The sequence below is a fragment of the Aspergillus saccharolyticus genome (genome assembly GCF_003184585.1).
Source record: "Aspergillus saccharolyticus JOP 1030-1 unplaced genomic scaffold BP01scaffold_63, whole genome shotgun sequence".
NCBI classification, from domain to species: Eukaryota; Fungi; Ascomycota; class Eurotiomycetes; order Eurotiales; family Aspergillaceae; genus Aspergillus; species Aspergillus saccharolyticus.
In genome coordinates this window covers 45,441-66,412 of record NW_020290673.1, presented here as the reverse complement: position 1 = coordinate 66,412, position 20,972 = coordinate 45,441, and the positions used below count along the sequence as shown (strand labels likewise).

The 20,972-nt window shown below is 35.7% G+C and overlaps 3 protein-coding genes across 3 annotated transcripts; 1 reads left to right on the top strand and 2 right to left on the bottom strand.

Annotated features, from left to right (window-relative positions):
- The first annotated feature begins 8,247 nt into the window (after positions 1–8,247).
- Positions 8,248–9,545, top strand: BP01DRAFT_329516 (ER lumen protein retaining receptor). The gene is made up of 6 exons (XM_025572989.1): positions 8,248–8,320; positions 8,377–8,435; positions 8,489–8,555; positions 8,611–8,816; positions 8,868–9,118; positions 9,172–9,545. Exons 1-6 carry the CDS (start codon positions 8,299–8,301, stop codon positions 9,206–9,208), a joined length of 642 nt encoding a protein of 213 aa, XP_025426620.1. The 5' UTR covers positions 8,248–8,298; the 3' UTR covers positions 9,209–9,545.
- Positions 9,546–9,564: 19 nt separating this feature from the next.
- BP01DRAFT_205562 (integrase zinc binding domain-containing protein) lies at positions 9,565–11,515 on the bottom strand. Its single transcript, XM_025571058.1, has 5 exons — positions 10,936–11,515; positions 10,736–10,858; positions 10,576–10,630; positions 10,380–10,519; positions 9,565–10,241 (listed from the first exon to the last, which is right to left on the bottom strand). Exons 1-5 carry the CDS (start codon positions 11,406–11,408, stop codon positions 9,779–9,781), a joined length of 1,254 nt encoding a protein of 417 aa, XP_025426619.1. The 5' UTR covers positions 11,409–11,515; the 3' UTR covers positions 9,565–9,778.
- Positions 11,516–15,590: 4,075 nt separating this feature from the next.
- Positions 15,591–18,608, bottom strand: BP01DRAFT_307810 (putative cytokinesis regulator (Byr4); the record flags this gene model as incomplete). The annotated part of the gene is made up of 2 exons (XM_025572313.1): positions 15,591–16,168; positions 16,232–18,608. The coding sequence occupies 2 exons, from the start codon at positions 18,606–18,608 to the stop codon at positions 15,591–15,593; spliced, it is 2,955 nt and encodes a 984-aa protein (XP_025426618.1).
- Between the last annotated feature and the right edge of the window lie 2,364 nt (positions 18,609–20,972).

Genomic DNA, 20,972 nt, shown 5'->3' with positions numbered 1-20,972 from the left:
AAGATGCTAGATCTTATTATTTTATTCTCTAGAATATATCTCTATCTAGAATATTCTAGATTAAGTAGTCTTTAATTTAGCTTTATATATAATAGCTTATACACGTCTTAAGATATCTATTCTAATAGACTAATAAATAAAGTAAGTGGTATTTATTAAGATTTATATAATTTAGCATCTAATATTGAAATAGATAAATTATTTATTAATACTAGTATCTCTATATCTTACTAGATATATTTTGATTAAGAATATTATTTTGAAATAAATTAGATTAAGATATGTTAGATATAGATTCTCTAAATATAAATACTAATCTTTCTTAAATATAGTAGATATCTTGTTAGCCGCAGCAGCTATAGAATTAATAGGAATAACCGTATATCAGTATTATTCTATAATAGATTCTAGAAAATGTTAGTATTCTTAAAAATAATATAGATAATTATTAAGTTAAGCTATCTTATATTATATCTTCTATTTCTTCTGCTTCTTCTATTAATAATACTAATCTATTATCTTCCAATCTTTCTAATCTACTATCTCAAGATTAAGATACTAGTAATCTATCTAGTAATCTATCTAGAGATATCGATTGATCTTCTTATTCTAATAATCTAAATCTTATCTTTTATACTATATATCTAAAGAAGATAAAATTAGGAATAATTAATTTCTTCTATTCTAATACATCTGATAATAAAATAATAAAGTAAATTAGTTATAATATATATTATAAGAATATTGATATTTTTCTTAATCAGTTTAAAGGTGTTATTAAATACTATAGAAAAGCTCTAATTAAGATAAATCTTTAAATATATATTTATAATACTATTCTAATATAATATACTACTAAGTTATTTAATATAGAGGAGTATTTTATATTATATATAACTCTTACTAATAGCTAGTTTACAGAAATAAAAAAGAGATTTAAACTAAATATCTTTATAGTTATAATAGAGTTAAATACTACATATTATAGTTTATCTGATATCTAAGCTAGTAGATATATTAACTAATTTATCTAGAATATAGTACATTATACTTAAGAAGTTTAAATAAATAATACTTTTAACTAGATTACTTATATCTAGAATTATCTTAATCTATATTCAAGAACTAGTATACTTGAATCTATTAAAAAATGACTATATATACTTTTCTTAAATAGCTTAATCAACAATAGTATAACTAGAAAAATTTAGTCTATATCGTTAAGAAAAATAACTTCTATAGTAATTTCTATTCTATATTTTATAGTGGTTAAAAATAATTGTAAGAAAATTATTATTTCTGAGATACTTGGAAAAATACTAATATCTAAAGATATAATAATAGCGACTAGAATAACTATTTATATTTGTTAAATTGATAAGATATTTAGAATTAATTTTAGATAATAGTCTAAGACCTAGATTAGAATTATTACTAGCTCTAGGATTAACTATATTAATATTACAACTAGACTTAAGACTAGTATAACTAGTAGTCCTATTACTAGAATAATTATGATAATTCTAATAACTATAATTATAACTATGATAAAATTATAATATATATACTACTATTACAAATTCTATTTTATTCAAATTATAGGAATATTCTAATACTTCTTATTAATTGTAAGGGCTGAGAGCCCTACAACTTCCCTTTAGGGAAGAAAAGTATCACGTGGGCGTATTAGTAGGGTCAATAGGTCCATAGTCCTAATTCAAGGGATGAATTAGCGACTATGGGTAATACTGGCTGAACAGCTATTATTTTAAATAAGTTCTATTATTTATTTCTTACAAGTTTACCCACAGTCACCCTGGTTGAGAATTCAAATCCGCGAGGGCTTATACTCTTAATAAGGCCAGGTAGGCCTCTCCCTTAGTAATTAGATCTGATTAAGGTTTAGGGTTAAACCCTAGTCTCGCCTGCTGAAATGGATTAGAGCCTAGTTAGACTACTGAATATACTACTATTATAATTAACTTCTAAAGTAGATTTGGACTACTACTATAGCTGGTGTCAGCCCTAAGAGTTACTAGATTAGACTAGTATAAGACCTACTGCGAGGGTATTAGTTAATTAGAGAATAGAATAAGACCTATTTCTACTAGACTTCTAATTAGTCACATGCTAAGAGGGCTGTGAGTTATATACTACAAGGGCTGTAAGAAGAAGAAAGATTATAAGAACTAAGAGCTCTATAACTTCTCTTTAGGAAAGAAAAGTATTATATAGGCGTATTAATAGGGTCAATAGGTCTATAATCCTAATTCAAGAGATGAATTAGCGACTGTGGGTAATGCTGGCTGAACAGCTATTGTTTTGAATAAGTCCTATTGTTTATTCCTTACATTAATATAATGATTCTTAATTTAACTAAACTTTTCTATATAAGACTATATATGTAGGTAATTCTATATAATATATAGATAATAACTATATATTATATCTAAGTTATCTACTAATTAGATTTATTCATAAACTTTCTAATAATTCTATTAGTTTCTATGATATAAAAAAAATATTTATAATTAAATAAGACATATACTAGTAATATTTTCTCTTATCTTGATAATTTAGATAAGAATACTAAGACTTCTAATATTCAGTGTACTAAGAATACTAAGATTATAAAATCTCTCTTTAATAAAGTTTTCAAAGTTAAGTATCATCTTTTCTATCTTATATACTAATTATACTAGATCTTTCTCTTCAAAGAATATACTATATAAATGTACTAAGATATACAATCCTAAGTCTTTAGATATAACTCTAACTATATTCTATATTAATAATAACTTTATAGTAGAATCTAATTACTATATAAAAGACATAATATCTAGACTATCTTTATATATATACTAATCTACTACTATAAAAGTTAATTTAAATAATATTTAAAAGTATATCTTTATATATCTTAATATGGAATATTCTTTTACTATTATAAATACTAATCTAACTTATTTAATTAGTATCTTAAATAACTTCTACTAAAGTATCTCTTAGTATTATAGATATCAGTTCTATATATTAAGCTAAGAAGTATATTATTCTTAAAATATATTTTCTATACTATACTAATCTAGTATCTATAATTTAGTTAATTATTCAAATGTTTAATAATCTTAGTTAATTTATCTTATTATTATTAATTTCTATATATAATATTTAAATATCTCTTGAATATATCATACTTAGAGTATATTTAATCAAGAATTTCTATTTTAAAAATCTAGTTAGAATTAATATAATTAAATATAAAGATGTTATTTTTAACTATAAAAATTAGACTACTATTATTTAAGGATACTTAGAATTTATAGTTTCTATCTAAACTATAATTAAGATAGACTAAATCTATTTATCTATATATATAATCTAGTTAGTAGTAATTTCTACTTATTCTAAAGTTTAAGTTCTAGTTAAAATCTATAAAAAGTTTTCTAAATCTAACTTTATCTTTAAACTTAAATATAGAACTAGTATTTCTTTAATTACTTATTTAGTAAATACTAATTTTTCTTTATTAAAGTTATTAATAAAATATCGGAGTCTATTACTCTAGAATACTATACTTATATTGATATTATTACTAATAATAACTATATTACTATATACTATATCTAGAAGAATATTATTAAATTAATATATTTATCTTCTATATCTCTTACTATATTTTAATATATCTAAGAAACTATATCAAAGAATCTATAGTCTAATATACTCAATTTATACTATTATCTCTATATTACTAGTATATTAGTATATACTATAGCTATATTAAGAATTCTAGATAAACTATATTATATTTCTAATCTAAAACTATTAGTCTTTCAGTATAGTAGTGATTTTCTAGATACTAAGTTATTATTTTAAACTAAGAATATATCTTTAGATATACAATCTCTTAATATAATATTTAAATTATTTATTGATAGATTATTATATATTTAATATCTTTTAATACATTATCTAATTTATAGTTACCTATTTTATTACGTTTAGATTAATTAAAACTAACTTAGTTATTTTTATAATTACTAATTAATCTAAATATCTTATACAATAAGTAATCAAAAGTCTCGGGACTCTTCGCTTCCGCGCCCGACGCGTTAGAAATATCAACACCTTCAATCATCTACTAAACCACCAATATAAGGTCTTTTAGCACTGAAATTACTATAAATTATAGCTATTTTTATAAACTTTTATCTAAAATCTACTCTATAATTTTTTTAAACTAGAAATAAAGTAATTACTAATTAAACTGGGCTTAAAAGTTTAATATATTATATTTAATAATTTATTATATATATAAACATTTTTAAAATTAATATTAAGTTAAATCTTTATCTTATAGTAGAAGATCTTAAAAGGTTAGCTATTCTATATATTATTCTATCTTTTTAATAGTTTACTAATTACTAAAAATAAGCTAAAAAGTCTTAATTTCTATAATATATATAAATATAAGTATTAAGATCTTTAAGTCTATAGATAGATATATTCTCTATCTCTATAAAGTATATGAATAGAAGACGAAATATCTTTATAAAGAAAAGATACTAAAGTATAGTATAAGTTCTATAGATAATAAGTTTAAAAAATTACTTAGAATAATATAATTCTTTTAGATAAATATTTAGTTAAATAAAATACTTTAAAAGATACTAGATATACATTTTAAATAGTTAGTAAAGATTATAGATATAAATTAGTTAATATATAATACTATAATAAGATATATTATTAAATAGTTTAAGCTAGAATATAGATTAATAACTATATAAAGCTTATAGTTATAGAATATAATCTAAATATATCTTATAATAATTATATACTTTTCTTATATTTAGACTCTTAATAATCTATAATTAATCTATAAATTAGAATAATATTTTAATAAGATAATATACTAATTTATTATATAGATAAAATCAGAAACTAGTTTAAGTTATATAGAATTTAAATTATAAATTAATCTCTATATTTACTTAATTTAAATCTAATTGAATATATTTGGATACTTTTAAAAAGAGTTCTTTATAAATATTATTCAAGTCTCTGACTTAATAGATATAAAGAAGAGAATAAAGAGATCTTTAATAAAGCCTTATATAAATATTAGAATAGCATACTATAAATAATATTAAATAATCTTATTCTTTTAATACTATAGTATATTATAGCTATTTATAAAGCTAAGAGCTATTTATAAAGTACTAAGACTGTAGAACCTTAACACCAAAGGGCTTTTGTATATAGAAAGAAATGGTAAAGTAATTGAGTTTTGAAGGGAGGCGTATTTATGCGGAAGGCGGGTGTCCCGAGACTTTTGACTATGTATTGTATATCTCCTTACTTATATTATAAGCTTTGAATACTGTATACTATATACTTTAAACTATTAAAAAAGCTATATAATTAGTAGATTTATAAAGCTATTTATAGTAGTAAAAATTCAATTAATAAGATTAATTTCTTATAGTATTATATTAATATATATATCAAGATCTTTACTAGAGCTAATATTCTTAGTGGTTTTTATACTATAGATCTTGTTTTATTTAATTCTTAAAAGATGCTTTTAGAACTTTATATATAGTTAAAAATACTAACTCTATTAACTTTTTTATATTTAAATTAGTTATTATATCTTCAAAGAATATCTAGTAATCTATATAAGCTGGAAAAGTAGAGAAAAGAACTATAAAAACTTATAGATTAAGATTTTTTATTAATAATTATATATAAAGTTATTAAAAAAATAAAAAAGATAGTAGAATAGTTAATATAGTTAGTAATCTTACTTTAATATTAAGTTAAGCAGCTATAATTAATAGAGATATATAAATAAGAGAAGAAAAAGATCTTATAATAATCTATAAAGAATAGAGATACTTTAATAGAGTAAAAAAACTTTAAGATTATATAAAAGCTTGAAAATAAGACTATTTAGACTTTAGTATTAAGATCTCCTAAGATATGCTGGCAGACTTGCTATAGTATATAGAGAAGTAGGTAATATAATCAGCTAAAGTATTCAGTTGCTGTAGTATATATAGAGGTAAGTAATATAATCAGCTAAAGTATTCAGTTGAAAGTACTAAGAGTTAAATATATATAGTCTTTGTAGTATAGTCTCAAAGCTTCATGGATGTCAAGGGTGGTAAGGATTGTGAGGATTTTGATAGGGCCGCCGGTTCGGTGTCGCGCCGGTTCGGTGTCCGATTACTTTAGAGTATATCTCATATATAGATTTCTAACTAAGACTAATACTTTATTACTAATATATTCTATAGTCTATTTAAAAGCTTAAAGTATCAATAGCTATTTAGTACTATATACTATTTTTAGATAGATAGTAGTTTAGAGTATATAATCCAGTCTCTAAAAGTTATACTGTAGTATACTACTACTAAGAGACTATTCTAGATTTTATAATAACTAAATCTTATTATATCTTTCAATAGATTTATCTATTTCTTAACTAACTATATACTATATAAAGTTATATATAGTATAAAGCTTAATTAACTACTACTTTTCTAAAGTTACTTATACTAATATAAATATACTAAGACTTTATATCTATATATCTTAATATCAAAAATACTATTAAATATACTATAGTCTATATAAAGTATAAGTGAAAGTACTAGATATAAATCTATATAGTCAAATAAAAGTAATAAGATATATTTTAGATTACATAAGAATTATAATATATTTATTTTAAAAGCTAAGAATATTCTATAAGCTAGAATCTTAGTTCTTTAGCTCTTTTAATATTATTAAATATATTAAATACTATATATACTATCTTAAGCTACTGGATATATTTGAAATCTATTCTATTATATTAGTACTATAGTTTAAATCTATATCTTAAGAACTTAATCTATTTAGCTGTTAATTATCTAAATCTTCTATAGTTTTTAAGACTAAAGACTAGTAGAAAGTTAAATTTATTCTTGATAAATATATATATTTATATAGATATAATTCTATGTATACCAAATATCTTATATATTAGCTTAGATATAGTCTAGAATTCAATTAGTAGATCTATAAATATAATCTTAATTTATCTAAACTTGTTTATATATACAAAGAAGAAGTTAATTAATATTTCTATATTTCTAGACTATTTCTATATACTTATCTATATCTTTGATATATCTATATTATCTATATAAATTCCTATCTATATATATATAGTATTGAGAATAATATGTTTTTCTTTGATAGTAGTAACTATAACTACTATCTCTGGTATTTAGTATATTAAGACCTCCGTGCCTTTCCATATTATTGTCTATAGTGTTAGTATCTATTATTTGTATACTTGTCTCCCGGCCCTCCAGGTCCTCTTAAGGATGAACAACTTCCTCATCAATTCCCTCTTCGCCTCAAGCAAGTTAATCACATAGAAAGATATATAGTATAGAGTCTTAGCTTACTTTACTAGTTATATAACAAGAGTAGAACTTGATAATATCTTATGATCTACAAAGATAGATAGAAAAGATAGAAAGATAGATGACTAACAGAATCATAATACAACTGAGTAAGAAGGAGTATCAACCAAAGGTACCTATAGTTAGTAGTAATAATAAAGAATAAGTAAATATAAGATAGAGGTAATAAAGAGTAGTCAGAAGTTACCAGATAGGACTATAGAAATATATACAGTATCTACACCCGAGATATACCACTATATATCAATATTATTGATAGAGACGTTTCTTATAATGTTATTATAATGAAGTTGTTGATTGTCTTAGGATCCCAAGACGGGATGAACTAACTAAGATCTTCCCAAGGCGGAACAACAGGGCAGAATCCTCAAGACTGTCTTCCACTATTACAAGAATATAATTATTTAGAATATAGATTATTAATCTTATTGGTAACTTCTTCTAAGCAAGATTCTTTTTATCTTATTTAATTATTTATCTTAAGCAAATGGTGAAGTTGTAATTTTTCATAGTGGTAGTTATATAGAAAAATGATATGGTTTGCTGTTATGCTGGTTCGGTATTAGTTAACTTACTAACTAGTACCATTAGGTGTGGGGCGCGCTTCCCTCTTGAGGTCGCGCGCAGCTTGCGGCTTCGTGTCAACATAAAGCTAGCTACTGTACTCCGTACTGATAAAGACACGATCTTCAAGTCCTCTGTTTCGAGATCAATGAAAATTTCTCATGGTAACCTGATTCTAATCGCTGATAACCTTCCTTTCCCAAACATCAGTTGTCACCTGGTTGAATGAGAATTTCGACAATTCTTCACCATGAATATATTCAGATTGTCAGGTACTAGCACTCCATGCTCAACGAGCACTCTCTGTTCTCAACGCTAATCATACTAGCGGACTTCTCTCATCTTGCTTCTATTTTCATTCTTCTACATAAGATGAAGTCGTCGAGTGTAAGTTCGCAGCATGTGTGTGTTCATTGCCACATCGTTGATCTTCATATCAGAGCTGTTCCGGGCTGTCATTCAAATCGCAGGTTCTGTACCTGATGGTGTTCATCACACGATATCTGGGTGCGTTTTGCCGTTCTCGTTGACAATTCTACTTGGCCTAAGTATTTGTCTATAGACCTATTTTGGGCCTTTACCGACTCCTTTTACAACACAACGTTCAAAATTTTGTTCATAGGATCCTCAGCCTATATCATCTATCTTATGCTCACCGAGTACAAACCTACTCATGATCCAAACCTCGATACTTTCAAGGTGCAATATCTTCTATGCTTCAGTGCACTCTTGGCTTTATTATACCCCCATGACTATACTGTCTCAGAGGTCAGGCGCCGGTCCCAAATCACCCAAATTTCTACTAAAAATGTTATGCAGATTCTTTGGACATTCTCTATATGGCTTGAATCCGTTGCCATTCTTCCGCAGCTCTTCATGCTCCAGCGCACCGGAGAAGCAGACACTATTACAACACACTATCTTTTTGCGTTGGGCCTTTACCGCGCTCTTTACATTCCGAACTGGATTTATCGATACTATGCAGAACGTCACTTCCAGTTAATCCCCGTCATTGCTGGTATTGTTCAGACATTACTATATTCGGACTTCTTCTACATTTACTATACAAAGTGAGTTGTCCAACTTGATGAGCTAGACCTTGTGTTGCTAATCATTGAGCCAGGGTACTGAAGGGTAAAAAGTTCTCACTGCCAGTCTGAGAGTAGGCTCTGGTCTGGCTTGTCTCTGTCGGCGAATGACGTGAGCTTTGTAACAAGAGCCCTGGCTGCGTTTCACGTGGCGTAACATCTGTCTTTACTCTCAGCGGCATTCCACACTCTTGATGATAAGTGCGGCCGTTCATTTTCTATCAAAGTTCTGTATCACTAAAAATCAAGCCACATGTTAGCAAGATATTCGATGCCGCAGTGTCCATACACATCAATCTTGAATTCGCGTTGGTTTAGCTTCTAATTAAACTTATGAAAAGGAATTGCATTTCCTGATACTGGTGACCATTCCGTATGATAGTTGGGTGGATTTCTATCACCGAAGGACGGCGCCTTCACAGGTTTCACGAAACCAAACCCTTAACTCGGCTCATGAAATTCATAATATCAGCAGGAAGCTCAATTCCCTATAACACCAAAAGAAGCAGAAAACAAGACAAGGTGGCCATAGACATCTCGAGAACATGAGAAGCTCTTTTCGTCAGCGTGCTAATCGCGAGTTGTGGCTTGCTTTCCAAAGCTTTGCCGAGTGATAATTTGATATTTAATACTCGCTGAATTCTAACAGCTTCTCTGACCAGACGATCCATTAGTGGAAGTGTAAACTGCGTTATAACCGACTGAAGGTGATGAGCCTGCCATATCGCCCTGGAAAGGCTGTAGAATTTCGGAAACGGATCCCGGAAGATGGGCAATTGCTTCACCTCCATATGAGCGTAAATTACTCGATGAGAGTGGCTGTCGCTCTGGTAAGTTCCTATGGCTGTCCATCCAATGGCCATTGTTACCGTGACTGTTGAATTGGTTGAACAGATCAGCCTGGGATCTGTCCAGCGACAATTGCGCGTTCAAGTTGGAGTCACGCCGTGATATCGGTGGCGATGGGAGAGCCGGAGAGCGCGACGTTATCTCCAAGCGAGGAGAGCTTCTTCGTGAACTAGGGGGCGTCAATCGCGACCCACCTCGACGGACCTGGCAAGTAGGGCATATTTTGACGAAACGTGAAATGAGCTCTTTTGGGACCCTTTGGGCGTGTGGAGAGATTTCTAGTCGTCAGACTGCATGCCATTGCATAAGGAATTTGAGGTAGAAAAGTACGTGAGTGGGCAGGTCAAGGCCGGCGTTCGAGAGGCCATCACGGCTGCATACTCCGTTAACTTACCAGGAATATATTTGTCGGACCTGCGCCGATGTCTTGTCCCTCCCACCATGTTGGCATTGCTGATGAGCCCGAGTCAATATCTTAAACAATTTCTCCCGAATAGCCACCGGTTTCCCTTCGTGGCAAATCAGCCTCGTGTACTGTGCTGGCATAAATAAGTACGTGGTGAACCCAGAAATAATCTATAGACACTGACATCTGACACTCCAGGGCCGACGGCTTGTAGCTTGAACATTTTCTTCACCCAGAACCTAACGTAATAGGGTCTTAGCAAAGATGGATTTGTGGAAACTAGAGACAATAGCGCAGTGCTGCTATACTCCTCATCTGGAGGGGATTTCGTACGTCACCCTTACCGGAATTGAGCCGACTCTATGGCTGTATCTTTGGGATCCAACAGCACAGTTTTAATGTTCCGTGCCCTTTTGGCATGAATCAGAGCTTTGTCTTGCTTTTTGACAGATAGATCGTCGACGTAGCTAGCGATCGACTTAATAAGTACCAGCGTCTCGTTTTATTGCATTAGAGTTCGCGGGGGAAATAGCATAAACCGCACCTTTTCATCAATTGATCGAACTCTCTCACATCGGGAAAGCCCTCTAGCGGTGGTATAAATGGTTCTGAAAGCATGTTGTGCTCATTGCTGGAGTCCTGGGCCTCGATTTCCGCATCACCAAGCGCTTCACGAAGGGTAAAATAGCCAGGCGACTGGATGTAGCGCTGGTGAGATAGATACTGTGTAGAGTGCTGCTGCAGAGGCCCGTGATCAGGAGTTGAAGGGATTGAATGCGCCGGGGAATGATTGCTCAGGGACAGATGATGTATGCTCGATGATAGGCCTGGGTGACTGTACGGCGAAGAGAATTGCGGTGTAAATGGATTGAAGGGCGAATGACCAAATGGGAACGCCCCTGGTTCGGTTACCCCAAAGTCATTGCTGTCATTGTGGCTATATGGAAGAGGAAGGGCAATCTGAGGGGTGAAATTGTAGCTGTCGTGATTATCATTCCGTCTTGCAAAGCCACTCATGTTGATATGCCACTGCTAACAAGTTGATTAGTGCCCACAAAGAACGCTTCTCTTACCCAAAAGCAGGTCCTGCTGCACCAGCATGAAGATACTGTCTGATAATTGGATCGTATGAGTATGGGGCCACGAGATCCGGGCAACCACTGCAGACGAGGTATCCTCCGTAGTAAACAAGGACAGAAGACTGGGGCAATCGGACTGGTATTTCACTCCGCTAGATCCGCCTTGTCGGACGCATGAAATCAAGAACGAAGCTTGAGCATCGATCTGTAATGGGTACCCAGCGGCACTTAAATGCTTCGGGGAAAAGCATAGAATTGCTGAGACTCCTCTGAGCGATGTTCGGCATGACGGCTTCCAGTGCGACTAGGATAGAGACTCTGGAGAGTGTGATATGCATCTGAACAAGAGGGCTTATTTGACAGGGATGTAAGTTAGACCAGCCATCTCTTCGGTTTGCAGAGACATCATGTCCCTGGTATGACTGTAAACATGACAGGACGCCCCATTTGCTTATTCTCAATCGTATGAAGTTTTCCTGGTGGCCTGGGACACACTTGAAGCCAGGAAGAGATGGCCGATGAAGCCAAGCCAAGTGCACAACAGGTGGCAAGAGCAGTCAGGAAAAATAGTTAGGACATCAAACGAAGACCCATGAAGCACCAGCTCGGAGCGCGAGAACAGATACCTATAGTGGACACATGCAATAAGAGTCCTGGTAATCAATCAGATGTAGGACTTACAGGGTTCAAGCAATAAGGCATAACACACTGAGGCGCAAGATAGACCTGGACAGGAACGAACCAGGATATAGTACCTAGGTGACCCGGACGGGTTAGTGACAAAGTTGCAGGAAATAGGGAAAAGTAAAGATGCGTCCTTTGAGTAACCAGCTTTAAAGACGTAGTCACCGTGTTTGCATGGTAAAATAGACCTACAGTAGCTGCGCGAGAGACCCTGAAACTACACATTGGCAAGCTATACTTACCGCAATGAGCACTTTACTGAGTTGTATTTGGTATAGCCCAGCATGGCTTCTTCATTCTATCTTTCTTTTCTTTTCTTTATCCACTCATGACCGAAAGAAATCCTACTTATCAGACGAATTACGAACAAAAAGGAGTCTCTTCCCGGCCGTCAATATCCTTCTCTCCCTTACCAGGCCAGTACGAGACCCAATGTCTTGCTTCAAGATCGATCAAGGCAGGGCACTCACCCGGCAAGTACCGAAGCTATCTGCAACATCGTATTTTAGATACAAGGTCTATACCCGAATGTAGGGAAAGTAGTCAAGTATGGAATGTCCCGGGATTTGTGATTTGCAAAGCCACTCGCAACCATGACACTAATCACGATCATGGGGTTCACTGTGTACTGTACACCTGGCTTCCCTCGATGTTGTTATCTTTCTTATATGAGTTGGCTTTGTGTTTGTTCCCTTGCGTCGTTTAGGACACTGCTCGAGTCAATAAAGGTGGCGTAATACTCCAATTGGCGTCCTTCTGGTAGTTGATTCATGAACGAAACATTTTGACGCCTGACCGATAATGGCTCACTCCATTGGCCAGCATTGACCATCCACCCTGATTGAGAGTCGGTTGACGGTGAGGCGACAAGGGCTGACAAGGTAGAAACGGAAACAGAGAACTAGTAGGTAGGTTATGCCAGGCAGTAGGAGTTGTGCCTTACTCCGCATTCGGTCTTTGTTGATTCTTGTACAGAGTGAATCAATTCGATCTACACGTTCTCCAGTTCTAAACACGTACAAGAGGCTCTAGCAAAAGTAGCTCTGTATGCAAACCAAACACCGGCCTATACGATGCCAGATCTCCATGAAATCCTTGTTCACCAAGGCGCATGAGCCATGAAAATTGGGTACTAAGGCAATAAGACACCTCAAGTTTGACTAGTCACCTTTCAAATAGCCCTTTAAAGAGACGTATGAGCCGTATTGGTCGAGAGTAACATGAGACGATTCTTCTAGTTAATGCAAGTAACCGGGGATACTGCATAAAAACCCAGGGTGACTATAGGACGGCAACCAAAGCCAGGATCCCGCCTCTTTTTGCTCTTCCGCCTTAACCCCAATTATTTCTTTGCTCTAATAACTGTCTGGCTCTGCTAATGATCGTTCAAACCGTGTATTTGTCCTTGTATATCCGAGCTGCCGCCCCAGGGGCACAGTTTTCTCACTGGGAATTGGATCCTGGATATTGCTTCCCGCTGTGCAAGACCGATATTGATGGTAGGAAGCTGACTCGTTGTACATATGAAGGCTGCAATCTGAAACTAGAAGCATACTGCCATCAATTATAGTCGGCATACTCCATTGAATACTCTTGTCGTTGACTTATGCGAAGGCGTAGCGCATAAACACTGGGGTAGTAATAAGAGCGAGACGTGGTTATCACGTACAGCCTATTGACCAGTATCCGTACACTCTTGTTGAAAAGTTCCGTACAGTGCACTGCATGCACGAGTAATAGAACTCGCATTATTGCAATTCCTGATGTCGCAAGCTGTCGTCTCTTGAATTGAGCAATCATTGCAGAAGGTCTTCCCAGTACAAACCTAAAATCAAATTGCACGTACATCGCACGCCACGAGCATACCATCTGCCCAAGCATAGTTCGGAGTATTTATTCTTGACCTAGTCAATCATGGACCTTTAACCTCGGGAATTGAGTCGCTTCAAATTCTTCCCATGACAACGATACTGTGGACACATAGTTCATCCGCATCTTAGTGCAAGGGCCATTGACATCACCCGCACCAGGTTTGAATTATGCAGCAAGACATGAGGGAGAGGGCAAATGTTATCAAGGTGGCAAAGCCCAGCAGAAGAAAGAAATTCAAACCATAAGACAAAAGGAAAAGACAGACAGATAAAGAGAAGATTAGGGCAGGCCAGCGCAAACAAAGGAGCCACTGCATCAGCCCGGAGCTGAGACGAGGCAATTTCCTATACCGTGTAGCGCACCAGTGCATCCATATTTCCCAGACCAGGTAGAAAGAATACTGTGCGCTTAGAAGGCCCGTCAAATTTGACGATCACGACCAGGGTGAGGGCAAAAGGTGTACATTCAGCAAAGGTTGAATGTAGCCGGGCGTCGGTTACAGTACCCCAGCACCAGAAACGTAATAGTCGAGATCACCGCTGCGGCAGGAATATCGAGTATGGAGATTTGTTTTGCAGAGTGGCCGCTCTATCCTGCCGTAGCTGTAGTGTGGTCGGGCCATCGAAGTACATGGGCAGGCAGCCGAGCTTATACGACCCTAATTTGGGAGACACACATAATACTCTTGAGACGGTCCGTACAACTGCTTCCTCTTTCTTTCACTTCGCAACCCCCCCCCCCCCCCCCAAACCCTCTGGCTCAATCGTGATCCAGACACAAACACCACAGACTGAGTACGTATATCGGAAACTGCTGGCGTGCCTGACCTCTACCAACTTGAGCAATGGGCAATCATAGTATAGTTAGAAAGCCACAGAGACAAGCCAGTACTCCTGTGCTTGATCTTGTCGATTCTCTAGACAAGAAAAGTAATAGATTAGAAACACTATCATACGAGCAAATGACCTCATAAGAATTAAGTAGCCTGCAAGCACCATATACGAACCACGTGACTTGGCTAGGATCATCCTATAGCTATGCTTCTGTATTGAATCCACATGCAAATGCACGCAAGTCATGTGTCTTAGCATGACGAATCAGCACTCCCTAGCACACTTGTATGATGCGCGGTGATTGCCTGAACAGACGGGTGCCTTACGTTTATCGAGGATCAGAAGTCCTGTACCTACAAAATACCACTTGGCAGTACCGCGCACAAAGCGGATAGAATCATGCCAACAATTTATTGATCGGATCGATATATGGAATTGACACGGGTACCCTCGGAGAGCACGAACTGCCTGAGATGCAGGAAATTGGTGTATGTCTGTTCTCGTGGGTAGGTACAGTATTCGCCACTTTTTTGAGAACAAAACACACCTTTTCTTCGTGACATCGTATCGATAGGCATGAATGGCATTATAGGCCCTTACGTTACGGGCGAATTGAGGACAAAAGATTTGTCATGTGGCAGCAGGCTCAGGACTGACTGGTATCGCTGCGAGAGATAGGCCAACTTGAGGTACCCAGCTTACTCTGCGCCGCAACCGGGGGCAATGGCCTATCATGCATGGCGTACGTCTGGGGCGTTGGCAGTGCCATTGAATCTTACCAAGTCCCGAATTGCCCACCTCCAGCCGTTCCCGATTTTTGCACGATCAAGTCTCGTCCATTTTTCCACCTTGCGCCTCCATTTATCCTCCTCCGCACGCTGCCTCCGGATGAACTCAGGACCAACATCGAATTCCTCAGTTATGGGCCATTCGTCTGAAGAATCACCGTAGCTCCGGTCGTCTCCACCTGCGACAAGGCACGGTTCCTCATTACTAGCCGACGACCGCCCAGCTACCATATCGGAGCCTTCTTTCAAGTCTTCGAGTCCAGCGAAAATATCATCTTCATCTTGGACAGCCATTAAGCCATCCTGTCCAGGCTGTAACGGTGCCAGCTTAAGCCAACACATACGCCGCGGATCAAACACCATACCGCAAACTACCTGCACGTTCTGCATGGCCCCGATATTGGTGATAAGAGCGGGTACTGGCTTTGGAGATTTCAGTACGGTTGACTCAAAGGCACGAATCGAATTCTCGTTCCCTTCCCATGAGAAAGAGCTCGGATTGTATCGCATGCCGTTGATTGCTAACAAGAGAAGTCTTAGCCGCGCTATTCTTGTTGCGTACCGGATGAACATATCTGACTTACATTTGACATCCTGCACGCCGGTACCCAGTGGCTTAATCAGATGAGGCCTGGACCCAGGCAGCCCGGTGGCTTTGGCCTTCTTGCCTCTAGTGGTGACTGAGCTGGAAGGTGCCCGCGAGACGGTAGAGGTTTTTGCATTCGAGCCCAGAGAAACAAGTGGGTAACTCTCGCGAAGTTTCGCACTAGAAGACAAAGAGGCCATGCGCTGTTCCCTTGCATTCCTGGATGCATTGGTGTCTCGTGCAAACCTCGGAGTATTGTCGAGTCTGGCAGAGATGTCTGGGCTACTCGAGATAGGTTGGGAATTTGGAGCTCTTGCATCTGGAGAAATCATGGGACTATGGCTAAGCCTGTTTCTCAATGATCTTGGGACACCTCGCCCAGAGGGATGTTTCACAAATCTGCTTTCCGCAGAGGAAGAAGTAGGCAAATCATCGAAAAGAGCTAATTCCGAGCCGTCCCCAAAATTACGCCGTCGAGTTGGTCGTGTTAAAGTCCGTTTAGTAGAAAGGGCCAAAGCCTCTGGGCTAGATTCCAGATGACTTCTGCTGAGCGTATCGTGGCGATTCCGTGAACTCGGAGCGGGATATTTGGGGGAAAATGTATCATTTGTACCATCAGAATTATGTCGACGAGTTTGGCGGTGATTCTTGAGACTCGCATGATGCGACTGCTTTTCCGATGCTCCAGCAGGGATGAATGGAACTTGGACTTTTCGCAATAGCTGTTTCATATCGTGCCCCAAGCGATCTACCGGAGTTTGAGGACGATGTGTAGAGTGAGAAAAGGAACTTGATGCATCAGAATAAGTAGAAAGCCGTTGGGCTAGGGGTGGCGTGGCGACGTGCTGCGGATGGCGCATTGTTGGCATCGAACGTTTCGATGCCAAATGCCTCCCAAATGTGACACGTTCGCTTACAGAGGCTTCCTTGCTTAATCGGGTTGGGTGCCGTCGGTGAGGCGTCGAAAATTGTTGAGCGGAAGGATGGCTGGACAAAGAAGATTGTGTTAAATGATTCCCGGCTAGGCTCTCTGATGCCCTGAACCGCGAAAGAGGCGCTCCACTCTCTGAAACGGTCTCGAGTTGTGTTGAGTGCGGGCGATCTGGGCCGGATGGACGCGGAATCCGTGACCTAGGAGATACTGCCGTATTGGTGAATGTGATAGCCGCCGTAGAGTGACGCACGGGATTTCGAGGGCATTCGCTTTTGCACTTGATGTTGGGGTTAATCGAAAGCCTCTTGGGATCGAAGAGCGCGTCGTCCTCGATCTCAAGGCCCGAAAAGAAGTCGTCACTCTTGGAGGAGGCTTGGTTGATACAGGACATACTTGCTTTTGCCGTATCTGGATCTACAGTCCCTCTCCGTCCTTTCACGTGTAATTCCAAGTCCAGAGGCTCTTCAGGGATAATGAGATCGTCGAGGCCATCGTCGTCGCTCTCAGCTGTTAGACAGCTGGAAGCACTCGGGCTGACAACGCACACAGATGACGGATTCGACCGATGCTCCTTCGTGGTTCCACCAAACCTGACTCCGATACTGCCTTCAGACCAGTCTACGTCGAAGTCTTCTGTAGAGGGGCTCAAAGGTCCGGGATTTTCGTTGCGGGGAGTCAATCGGAGCATAAGATCATCATTCGGCAATTCAAAGTCCTGCTCGAGATCGTCTGTTGTAAACTTGTCCCTATAAGACAGAAGGTTACTGAGAGAAGAAGACCCATTTGGATAAAGAGGTCTTGCGACTTCAATTGTAGGAATATCATGCGTATCAGTCGTGTCGTTATCCATTCGGGTATTGGTTGAAACCGCCAATGCTGTTTGTTGTCGAGTCGCAGTATCGTTGTCCCATGCGGACGACGTCGATGTTTTGACCGGACTTGTGGTAGCAGAGCTGACTTGTCGCGGCGCTTCGGGGAAAGACATATCTATTGGACTTTTCAATTCCAGTATATCATCTACGCTGGGAAAATCCAAATCATCGGCCCAATCGTCGACGGTGCTCATCCAGTTTTTCCTCCGCCCAAGGCGTTTGATGGTACCACCAACGAGGGCTGATCTCGAGATGTTTGTTGGCAGAGGTAGTCCAGCAATTTTGGCAGATGAAATAGCCTCTTCGGTAATCACCTCATTGTTGTCCAAGAAGTGGACTTGCCAGTCTTTGTCACCTCCGACGTTGGATTCCAGATCAGAACGTGCAGAGCGACGCGAAGATATAGAGTCCCTATGCACCGAACGATGAACCGATGAGTTTGTTACTGAGGTGGCGCTTGATGCCGCGCGCAGCTGGAAGCCTTCATAACATTGCAGATCTTGATCATCATCCCAACATTCAATCGTTTCCTCATCGCCGGTTTGTATTTCAAGGGTCAAAGCAGTCATTTTCCACGTCAAAGGACATATGAGAACGGTGATACAGTATCAGAGAACTTTTAGTATGTTGATGGCGGACTCAGAGCACTACAGCGCTGAGACAGTATTGAAGGAGGCAACTCATCCCGCGCTGGAAGAGACTAGTCAAATATCAGATACGCCTGCAAGCAGCATCAATAGCAGAGACAATGACCTTAGTAGTGCAACTTGTACATGTTCATGAGCTGAGTCAATGGCGAGGTGGCATGCGAATGGACTTGAGGGAGGGGGGATCAGTGTGGAAACAGTGAGATATCCTCCTGCTGGATCAAAGTTGAAGATTTGCCAGATCTAGCAGAGCTCAAGCTGACATGTTGACACAAGCAAGGTGACTCTTAGACAAGCTGAGGACACAATACCTGACACCCTCTCAAAAATGATTCGTGCAAGGTGGTGGTGGTTGCGGTGGTAATGGAGGAGGCAGGCGATGGCGGCAGCAGCAGCAGCGCGCTGGCTCGACCGGATTCCGCTTGGGTTACTAGTTATGTGTAGTACATTATCTGAGGTAAGGGTGGGCTGGATATTTGATACCTAGTACGAGAAAGCATGCACCGTCCATCAGTAAAAATATGCGAGTACTATCAAATCAATGCCCACACTGAGCTGATACTATATTCATAGCTGTGAGCCAGACTGATTGTATATATATATATTCTCTATCTTCTTGGTTTGTGGTGTGAATATATATATATGTATGCTTTAGTTGTTCATGATTGTGTAAGGGTCTAAAAGCAGTAATGTAATCAGACAGCGAAGCGGTGTGACAGTAAATCATTATATTTCTATATAACTACCACCATAAAAATCACAAATCAATCATTTTAGTTAGAATAGAGGAATCAAATAAGATATATAGTTCTTTATATAGAAGTAATATAAATTGAAGATAAAACTGTAATGATATATATCTTAAATACTAATACACTATTTATAGTCTAGTAAAGCTATATAAATCAAAAGATAATACTATACTTTATAAAGTAATATAGCTGAAATTCTCTTTATAATATATACCCTATCTAGCTTTATATATTATAGTCTACTATATTACATTTATAGCTCTATATATATCTAATTAAGATAATACTCTACTATCTTACTATCTATATTAATTTACCAGAGACTAGATTAATTTATTTTATATACTTATCGATAATTACTAGTAAAAATCATAATCATTAATAATAGAAAGAAATATAAGAAAATCTATTATAATAGTACAGAATAGTATAATAGGAATAATAGACTATAATAATCTATACAGCTTATATCTTTAAGTATTGTTCTGATTATAAGATAGATAGTAGGAATATAGTCTTTTAACTATTTATAGTCTTAATAAATTAAGAGTCTATTTAATTCAGAGATATACTTATTTTATATAAGATAGTTATTATTATTATATATAACCTTAAATACCTCTTAAATTAATAATCTTAGTATATATAACTAGATCTTTGTGATAGGATCTACTTGTCAGGGTAGAAAGCCTGTCGACTAGCTAAGGAATCAACCACTAAACACCATAGATTCATCTAGTAATAACAAAGGTAGCATATATCCTGAAAAATAGACTGATTCTTGAGGGATTAGTAGTCTTCTACAGAGGAATTAGTATCTTATAGATATTAGGAAGATGTAGATTTACTATTAATAATCTTATAACTCTTATAACTACTATAGTATATTATTTTAATAATCTTACTTTTAATAGTAGCTATTCTATTATAAATAGTACTCTTCTTTATAAGAACAAGTTATCTAGCTTAGATATTAGAGATAATCTTATATATTCTAATTAAAAAAGATAAAGACCTAGTAATAAAAGATAGAGAATTTATAGAATAGATAATATTAATAGAATTATATATATTTCTATATAGATTTACTAGTACCTAGTTATAGTTATATAAGTAGATCTATTAAGAGAAAGTATAAATAATAGAATTTATTATATTATTCTTATTATTTTCTTTTCTTTTCTCTATTCTCTTTACTTTATATATTATCTATCTATTAGTTAAGACTTTAAGTATTTTATTATATTTATTTTATATTTTATTCTTTAGTATTTTATCTTCTTTATATTAGAATTATAGTATACTAGATAGAGTAATTAATATTTATTATTATTATATACCATACGAAAATATCAATTTCTGATATTTGAAGTTTAAAAATTAATAATTTAATCAATTCTTAATGTTTTCTGAAACTTTGTGAGGATTTGATAATCTAACTATTTATTGGATTTTTAGGTCTTTTTTTAGAATTTTTAGTCCCAGTTTAGGAAAGTTATTCTAAAAAAACGTCTTTTATTTTAGAATTAGATAC

Coding starts and splice junctions, on each gene's coding strand:
- BP01DRAFT_329516 (XM_025572989.1), top strand. CDS start 8,299: ATGAATATATTCAGATTGTCAG. Junction 8,556..8,610: donor GTTCATCACACGATATCTGG/GTGCGTTTTGCC, acceptor ATTTGTCTATAG/ACCTATTTTGGGCCTTTACC. Junction 9,119..9,171: donor TTCTACATTTACTATACAAA/GTGAGTTGTCCA, acceptor TCATTGAGCCAG/GGTACTGAAGGGTAAAAAGT.
- BP01DRAFT_205562 (XM_025571058.1), bottom strand. CDS start 11,408: ATGAGTGGCTTTGCAAGACGGAATGATAATCACGACAGCTACAATTTC. Junction 10,520..10,575: donor TCGGCCCTGGAGTGTCAGAT/GTCAGTGTCTAT, acceptor ATGCCAGCACAG/TACACGAGGCTGATTTGCCA. Junction 10,242..10,379: donor GTCCGACAAATATATTCCTG/GTAAGTTAACGG, acceptor ACACGCCCAAAG/GGTCCCAAAAGAGCTCATTT.